Here is a 9481-nt window from a genome sequence, read left to right as displayed (position 1 = left end):
TCGCGATGACGTGAGCCATGACGACCAAGGGCGCCAGCGGGCGCAGTCCAGGAAATTTTTCTCTTTCGTGCTAAGGAGGCAAGGACAAGAGTGGGTTTCGGAGGAGTCCCCCAAAGGTTTCCATTCCAGTGCAACAAGGCCAAGACCACGGGCTCGGCAGTACGGATGTCATCGCCGAGCCCACAGCTGCGTCACGACCAGAAGGTCTGCAGCGAAGACCACCTTTCGTCAGGATAGGATGCACTATTGCCCCCCTTCAAAATTGGCCACTGTGGTATTCCTCCCCGCCTAAGCTATGAGGGAGGAGAGCCGGGCCTAGTATAAGTATAGCCTAGTCTCCATCGTAGAGAGGGGATCAAACCCTTTGGCCATGGAGCTCTCCTGAGGCATCTCATCCACTGTACTAATTCATACTCAACCTCCTCGCGAGGCCAATCCACCACAAAGCATGAGTAGGGTTTTACACTGCAAGGTGGCCCGAACCTGGGTAAATCTCTGTGTTCATCTCTTTTCCCGCTCGCACGAACTCGATGAGGCCAAGCCATGAGGCGACGAGCTTGAGGCAGCAGCCAAGCTAGATCTTCGCACACGCCCTAGTGTTCGAACCTTGTTTGGGTTCACGAAGCCCCGATTTTGACAACTTCGAACATTAAGGGGAAGAGGAACTCGCGCTCGCCCCGCAAGCCGGAGACTTCGGGTACGTCAAAAACTCATGAAGCTATGAAGCATCGGCGTTGAAGGCTAGTTCGGGGTCTACTGAGGGAGTCCTCGGGCTGTCGGCCTATCTCTCATGGGCCGAACAGGTGGGCCACACTGCGAACTACTAGAAGGCCGAACTATGAGGCGACTCCGTATCCGGACAGGAAGTCTTTGATGCCTTGGTGTGTCCTCCAAGTCAAGATAAGAAGAATCGCATGTTTATCCCTTCTTTGTAACCGATCATGTGTAACCCTTGTACCCCTGGTGTCTATATAAATCAGAGGTTTAGTCCGTAGAGTCTAGAACAATAACCATCATCCTACTCACCTAGGGTTTAGTTCATCTGATCTCATGGTAGACCGACTCTGTAATCATCCTACACACTTCAATATATTCAAGTAGGACGTAGAGTTTTACCTCTTCAAGAGGGCCCGAACCTGAGTAAATATTGTGTCCTTCGTCTCTTGTTCCCCATTGATCCAAGATCCACAGCTCGGGACCCCCTACCCGAGATCCGCTGGTTTTGACACCGACAATGTGTAAACCAAAAAAGATATATGATAATTATGGAACTCCGAGATTGCTTGGTAGTAACTAATAAGTGAACAAGGTCACAAAGCAAATATCTAAAAGCACATATGATTCATATCTATGCCACACACTAGGACTTACTGTATCATCACACTTCTACCATCATAATGTGTTGGTCGTCATGTTTCAGTTACGAAAGTTTATGCACACAAGTATGTTGAGATTTTTATACTTCTTTACCATTGTATGGCGTTTCACACTTGCTTTCAATTGCAACAAAAAACAATGCCAGATCTATAAAAAATGCGTACCACATGATAATTCCTTCTCGTAAAGGTAAACTAGAAAATGGCTCAATGGTGACACCATAGGTTCTATGCGTCACTCTAGTGCGTACTACTATCTTCACTCCATCTTTCTCTAACTTTTTATATCCTTGATTACATAATTTGACAACTCTCATGCTAGCGCCTTATGAAAGTGCAAAAGTGAAACTAAATTCATCTATGGTCATATTAAAAACACTATAAGATCACAATCCCGTAATCTCCATGGAAAAACAACGACAATCACGCAATAATTCCCCCCAAAACTAAAAAACACGAATGATGAAATCCTATATCTAAGTGGCACATTTGTTCACCTTCTCTTCATCTTAATTTATTCAATATAACATAATCCAACAACTCAGTATGATCTGGCCTTTCAATTGTATACACGTCAAGAAAGTATAATCCTAAAGTTAGGGTCTCTCACATCACAAATAGTCACAGAAGGAACATTGCAGAGCCACTCAAATGAAGACCCACAGTAGAATCACAATTCTACCATCACAATGTAATGGTTATCGCGTTTCAATTAGTAAAGTTTAAGCACAAAACAATGTTAAGCTTTTTATTCTTCCTTGGTACTATATGGCATTTCACACTTGCTTGCAATTGCAATGGAAAATGCTATCATGTCTCCGACAGTGCACACCCTAAGATAATTTAATGCATACCACACGACATTTCTTTATCATAAAGGTAAACTAGAATCACATATGCTTCCTAGAAAATTAGAAAATGACTCAACCGTTACACCACAGTTTCTATGCGTCACTCTAGTGATGCCGTTATCTTCGCACCATCTTTCTCTACCTTTTATATCCCTGATTGCAAAATCTGACAACCTTTTTCTTTGCGAGAACAAAATCCAACAACCATGCGTTATTCACGTGGAAAAGTGAATTTGGATTTATTTCGGGCCATTGTAAAAACACTGTAAGATCACAAAGTCATAACAAACACTCAAAAGAAAAACAACAACAAAGGTCGCAAAAACAATTAAGTAAAATGATGAAATCACCCTGTCTTAATTTTTTCAAGATAGTATAATCTGGCAATTTGTATGTTCAAACCTTTCAGTTGTATGCGCATTCCGAAAGTAAACCAAATTTAAGTTCTCTCACCCTCAACAACTATAGTTGCAGAAACACTATAGAGCCACTCAAATAAAGACCCACATGATATTTATCTTGACTTTGATCTTTTACGGGAAAGAAGGCAACCAAGATAGATCACACGGAAAAAGAAAAAGAAAAACTGAAAATGACAGTGAGGTCCTAACCTCCCATAGACCATGGTTACCCGTTTCTTACCAACCCCAGTCCCGAGGGCCGCCTGTTAAGACGCAGCGGCGCAAAACGGCAGCGGCGCAAAGGCAAGGCCGAAACCGCGTCGGCTCACGGAGTCCACCACCAGTCTCCTCCCCTCCTCCTTCTCCTCCTACCCCCGCCTCCAAGGCCCCTCCGCCCGCCCGCCGACCTGGTCCGCTGGTCCGGGGTGCTCTGTCCGGCACGAATCCATCGGCGCTTGTTGCGGGAATGCGGGGAGTTCATTGGTGAGCCGCTATGGGTTGCTTCCCGTGCTTCGATTCGGGCTCCGACGGGGAGCTGCTCTACCCCAAGCAGGGCGGCGGAGGCGGCGGAAATGGCACGGGCGGACGGACTGCGGCCGCGGCATCGTCCTCCGGCGTCGGCGCCCGCGAGGAGAGACCCATGGTCCCGCCGCGCGTCGAGAAGCTCCCCGCAGGTGCGTGCGTCTCTCCGATCGGCCTTCTGGTCGATTGATGGGAGTAGGATCGGATCCGTTGATGGTTTGATGCTCTCTGTTAATCTCTTCTCCCCTTTTCCTCCACCGGCACGGCGGCACCACGGGCCGGAGTGGAGGGGAAGAGACGCTCGGCTTCAGGACTTGTAGATTCGTGTAAGATAGTAATCATTTCGTTAGAGCAGCCTGGCCTTGCGCGGAATAATAGCTCAGATCTGGATCTTGTGGCGATCTTTTCGTCGACTTTGCGTGACCGTGGGGGCTGGGCAGTGGAAGAAGTGCCTCATGATGGTTTGATGCTCTCTGTTGGTCTTTACTCGCTGGACGCTAGAATCTAGATGGCAGGTGACGATGGACAAGGTGATCCTGGTGAATGGGATTGAGGGAAAAGACGGGAATAAAGTGTGGTTAGTAATCCCCTAAGATATTTCTGATAGAGGGTACAAATATCTTACCTACTAGGCTGGTTTCCGCGATTTATCGTATGATAACTCATTCGATTAGGAGTAGAATGCTTATTTGGGTTGGTGCCTTCCTTCATCGTGATTGTATCTTCATCTGCATGACGATGTGAATATGTGCAGGGGCTGAGAAGGCAAGGGCAAAAGGCAATGCCGGAATGAAGGAGCTTTCAGATCTCAGGGATGCCAATGGCAATGTCCTCTCTGCGCAGACGTTCACCTTCCGCCAGCTTACAGCTGCCACGAGGAACTTCAGGGAGGAATGCTTCATTGGGGAGGGAGGGTTCGGACGTGTTTACAAGGGCCGTCTTGATGGAGGCCAGGTAACTTGTTTTGTTGGCAAAGCTAGGTCTTAATTTTTGTTTCCGTCTTTCTTGTTTCTTGATGTTAGAGTAGTACCGAGGTTACTTGGTTGTATCAAAGCTGCCATTGATTCGTCTAGGACATCCAAGAAAACCAGTGTTTGCACATGATCAGTGGATGCCCACATGCAAGATCCATGTTCACTTATAGGCATAGCAGATTCAATTTCTGCTGGCCTTGGCTGCTCGACTGTCCGTAGGCCCTTTGTTAATTGAGCAAGATGAAGCACATGAAACAATTAATGCTTGCCATCCGAATGAAGTATTTTATGTCCTAAAGCATGAGACGGGGCCTGACACATGCAAAGCTGAAATGTTTGAAGCACCTGTTGCAGGTTGTTGCTATAAAGCAGCTCAATAGGGATGGAAACCAAGGAAACAAAGAATTTCTGGTGGAGGTCCTTATGCTCAGTTTGCTGCATCATCAAAACCTTGTTAATTTGGTTGGTTATTGCGCTGATGGAGAGCAACGCCTTCTGGTGTATGAGTATATGCCCCTTGGATCATTGGAAGACCATCTCCATGGTAAGACTGTTTGTTGCTTTCTATATTGGCGTTGTGCAGACTGCAGAGCAATGCCTTTTGAGCCCCCGTTCATGTTTTTGTGCGGCTACTGTGCACATATTTGATACTGGTTGTTTCTCACATGTTTGGTTCAGTACAGGTTGTCAATCTGCTATTCTGTCTGCCCCCATCTGTCCATGATTGTTTTATTGTTGCTCCATGTGCATGATTCTTTTCATGATTGTGAGACATTTTGCTCTGCCAAGTCCTTTTGTCCATGCAGCGGTACATGACATGCACAGTATCCAGTAGGTTTCTCCGATTGACCTTGCCGGCCCCATCTTTATCCATTACCTAATTATAGTTGGGTGAACATCCTGTATTTGTATGTATGTTTGTTAGCATGGTGGTATAACTTAATCTACTACTTGGTCATGTCAACCGCTTGAGACATGGCTGCTGCATATTTTATATTCTGGGAAATATCTGAAGAGTGCAAATTAGGTAACTTGACTCTATTAGTGATCTGTGGTGAGTGTGGTCAAATATTGGATGTCTTCCATGTGTATGTGGTTTAATATCGATGATACATTCATAGGGTCATACCCCCTGTGTACTTTTAGTGCAAGATATAATTTCTTTTCGTAAGGCAGGAAAGAAGTTGATATTCAAATACTGAACTTCATTTAGGTTCATTTTGCTACCAAGCTCACCGAAGTGAATAAAGCAATCACTGTGACGGTAGAATTGCTAGATGTGTCGGTTAATTTGATTATTTAAACAAGGGGTCATGTAAATTATTGTCTTGAAGAATATAGTTGGGGACCAGAGAATAGACCAGCTACTAGCTAAGTCAGGTGTGCCAATAATTGGAACCTAGCATGAAAACATATTGCTGACATAACAGTAAGTAACCCTGTTCCAGATGACTCAGTTTTTCTGGTCTGTGCTGTGGTCAATGTTGTGCACAGAAAGTACATCACTGAACTATATCAGTTGAGCTCAGATCTAGCTATGCAACTGTGCAGTAGGAACATTTTCTTTTGAACCATGTGGGTGTCTTCCCGATTCGTATCTTCATAGGCCAATGTTTTTTTTGTGGTATTCATGGGTCAATTTTCGGGATAGGAATGCATAGTCCTTTAATTCTCTAGTGCTGCAAATGCAACTTCATTACTTAAGAAACTCCATGCAAGAAAAAGAACATTTGTATAACTATTACGTTCAATCTTGTTCCAAGTAACTCCGCGTATTTCACTTTTGGCCAAATTAACTTCTGTGTACACTTGATGCAGATCTCCCTCCTGATAAGGAACCGTTGGACTGGAACACTAGGATGAAAATTGCAGCTGGTGCTGCTAAAGGGTTGGAATACCTCCATGACAAGGCACAACCACCAGTTATATATAGAGACTTCAAGTCATCAAATATTCTATTGGGTGATGATTTCCATCCAAAGCTGTCAGACTTTGGTCTCGCTAAATTGGGTCCTGTTGGTGACAAGTCTCATGTCTCTACACGTGTGATGGGAACATACGGCTATTGTGCTCCAGAATATGCTATGACAGGGCAACTTACAGTCAAGTCAGATGTCTATAGCTTTGGAGTGGTGTTGCTTGAGTTGATTACTGGCCGGAAGGCCATTGACAGCACCAGACCTCATGGGGAACAAAACCTCGTGTCATGGGTATGCTATGTTAAAATTATTCATAATCAATTGTTTTCCTACTCAGTATTATTCTATCAGATTATCTATCCATATATCACTTGTTGATAGTCAGATATCAGTTTCTCTTATATATTTGCTGGGCAACTGGAAATTTTATTATGATGGGAAGTTGGGAAATAAATGTGGGGGTATATTTAGAAGCTATTAAGGACCTTTTTTGAAGTAAAAATTATGATAGAAGCATGATTATGACAACGCTTATCCACAATCGCTTATGGATACAAGTAGTAGAAAGTATGTTGGGAGCAGGCCACAGTTTTCAAGTATCTGTAGAAATATTAGTCCTTTGTGCAATGCTTATGATTTTCCATGTTCATGGAATTAATTGTGTAGTAATGTCATTCTTTATACATTGCCAGGCACGCCCTCTTTTCAATGACAGGCGGAAGCTCCCAAAGATGGCTGATCCAGGGCTGCAGGGACGATATCCCATGCGTGGGCTCTACCAAGCCCTCGCTGTGGCGTCAATGTGTATTCAGTCAGAGGCTGCTTCGCGACCACTTATCGCTGATGTTGTGACTGCTCTTTCCTACTTGGCGTCCCAAATTTATGATCCTAATGCGATCCATGCCTCGAAAAAGGCAGGTGGCGACCAGCGAAGTAGGGTTTCTGATAGTGGAAGGACGCTCCTGAAGAATGATGAGGCAGGCAGCTCAGGACACAAGTCGGATCGGGATGATTCCCCCAGGGAGCCTCCTCCGGGGATCCTTAATGACAGGGAGAGGATGGTGGCTGAGGCGAAGATGTGGGGTGCGAACCTGCGGGAGAAGACGCGTGCTGCTGCCAATGCACAGGGGAGCCTCGATTCTCCAACTGAAACCGGATAGTGGCAGTCGTCAACCTGTGGCCTTGTGTTTTCTCTCTGTCGACTGTGCTTGCTTTCGATTGGCGGGAAAAGATGAATTGGGTGCTTTCCGGTGGTGTTAGATGTGTACATTTATAGGGGCAAAACAAAAACAAAACAAAACAAGAGAAGAATTGGGTGACTTTGTACTGGATATGGTCGTACCTGTAAATTCTTGGAAAATTTTGCGACGATGGAGAACAAATCTGAACTCGTATCTGTTGTCCCTGTTCCTCTTTCTTTGTTTGTATAATTTGCATTGCTTTATGTTTTTTCTTGGTTATAGGATTTGCACTGGTTGCGGGCTTGCATCCTGATTCTTCTAGCTTTTGGATCGCTGGATTGGATGGCTCAACAGGTTTCACCAAGTTTTTTGTGCTTGCTAGGTGGTAGTGCTCGGTTCCTCTTTAGCTAAAGTGGAGGCCCTTGACAATATATAATTTTACTACGGCTAGTGTTTATTTGACCGTTTGTTGATGCGAGGGGCCCTAGCAATCCGTAACTTTCTAGCACGTGTTGTTTTTGTTACTTGACTAGTAAGATGCCTGTGTTACGTTACGGGATAACACAAGATTAGATGGATTTAAGTTATAGTCAGAAAACGTATATTGCTACGGACAATAAAATATGTATGGAGATATTGATCGAAGCAATGCTATGTTGTTGATAGGTACACATGGAGCACAATCAAACATATGATTTTCAATCAATAAACACTGGGTCGAAACCAAACATTTCTTATTCATCTTGGTCTCACAAGAAGACTTCTTGTTCTCCCTACTCACCTTTCTCAATGCTCTCATTATCCTATATCGAGGGGACATAGAGCATGCAACAGAAATATTACTAAAATATATAATTGCTAAGTGTATTATAGTCACACAAACAAATCAACCCAGAGAACTCACATGAAAAAACAAACGCAAAATAAGAACACTTGATACAGAACTTGCATACATAAGAGAGTATATAAAGGTACAAACAAAATGACCAGGGCTCACTAAGCTAGACTACTATGCAAAATGATGTGACATGCATCATCGTACTTCCAACATTTGCTTCGTTAATTGCAAGGCGTGCAAGGGTCACAACTGATAACTCCAAATCAAAGATGCGATGACTGCGCTCACATCAGATCTTCCAAATCACTAGCCATCGATCTTCAATATATGCATCATATCCGGCCTTAGAACTACTGCAACAGAACTGCTTCTTTCCTTCCAAAGGTTGTACAAAGCAAACAAATTATTCTGCTACAGTCCATCCAGGAAGTCAACATTGCTCATTCCGTGCCAGTATATTAGCCACACCAGACTTAAAATGTGAAGACAAATGCAGAAAATAATATATTCAAAGAACATATATGCTATAGCTTGAGCGCACATGCATAAATGGTTCCATGAGAAATAATTATGAAGTAGAAGTGTCTTACTGAATGCTTTGCCAAATATGCGTAGGAAAAATGAATCAGTATACAACGCCACCATGAAGAGAAGAAATATTCCAGACACAACTCACACAGCTAGTTCCACTTAATTAGTTACATAACTTAGGCATCTATCAGGCCATGGAATCATTTGTCAAGCATAGTATACCCTTCTTTTTAGTTGTCTGCTCAAAACGTATGTGCCAACAATATGAATCCTGGAGTTTTCACTTCATCTATCTGGTCACCTAAAAGGACATGAGATCAGACAATCACTATTGCATACATAATTGTCTCTGTTATATTCAAACAAAGGAAAAAGAATGTGCCTATTCAGGATTTGTAGTATATTTAAACAAAGCAAGAAAATGAGCAGCACCCGCAGTATATTTTCACGAGCAAAGAAACAAGATATACATGAGTAAATAGCAAAAAACCACTACATTACGGGCTAGGGTTACCAAAAACTACCACTTTTCTTAATTTCCTAAAATGCTACCACAATTTTGGTTCGCTGTTCCAAAAAAACCAAATCGCTATGTGATTAAATTTTAAACATTTTTATGACAGCTGGTGCCCACCAATAAGAGAATCGTTTCTTTGACCGTTGCCTTCCACTTGGGGCCCACATGTCAGCTTCAACCCTGCTCTTTGGAACCATTTTCCCTCTGTCTCATTTCAGCGAGCAGCTTGTGTGCGTGCAGCTCACCCAGGACAGAAGCGGCCGCCGTCGGGGAGCTATGCGTGCAGTTCTCCCAGGACAGTGATACGTCTCCAACGTATCTATAATTTTTCATTATTCCATGCTATTAAAGTATCATTCTTGGATGTTTTG

General features: G+C 43.6%; 1 protein-coding gene across 1 annotated transcript; it reads left to right on the top strand.

Annotated features, from left to right (window-relative positions):
- The first annotated feature begins 2867 nt into the window (after positions 1-2867).
- Positions 2868-7437, top strand: LOC109759178 (probable serine/threonine-protein kinase PBL7). The gene is made up of 5 exons (XM_020318004.4): positions 2868-3302; positions 3905-4104; positions 4479-4668; positions 5943-6334; positions 6736-7437. The coding sequence occupies exons 1-5, from the start codon at positions 3122-3124 to the stop codon at positions 7201-7203; spliced, it is 1431 nt and encodes a 476-aa protein (XP_020173593.1). The 5' UTR covers positions 2868-3121; the 3' UTR covers positions 7204-7437.
- Positions 7438-9481: the final 2044 nt, after the last annotated feature.

The sequence above is a fragment of the Aegilops tauschii genome, chromosome 2, assembly GCF_002575655.3.
Source record: "Aegilops tauschii subsp. strangulata cultivar AL8/78 chromosome 2, Aet v6.0, whole genome shotgun sequence".
Lineage (NCBI taxonomy): Eukaryota > Viridiplantae > Streptophyta > Magnoliopsida > Poales > Poaceae > Aegilops > Aegilops tauschii.
Note: the sequence above shows the minus strand (reverse complement) of the source record. Positions and strands in the feature narration are given on the sequence as shown.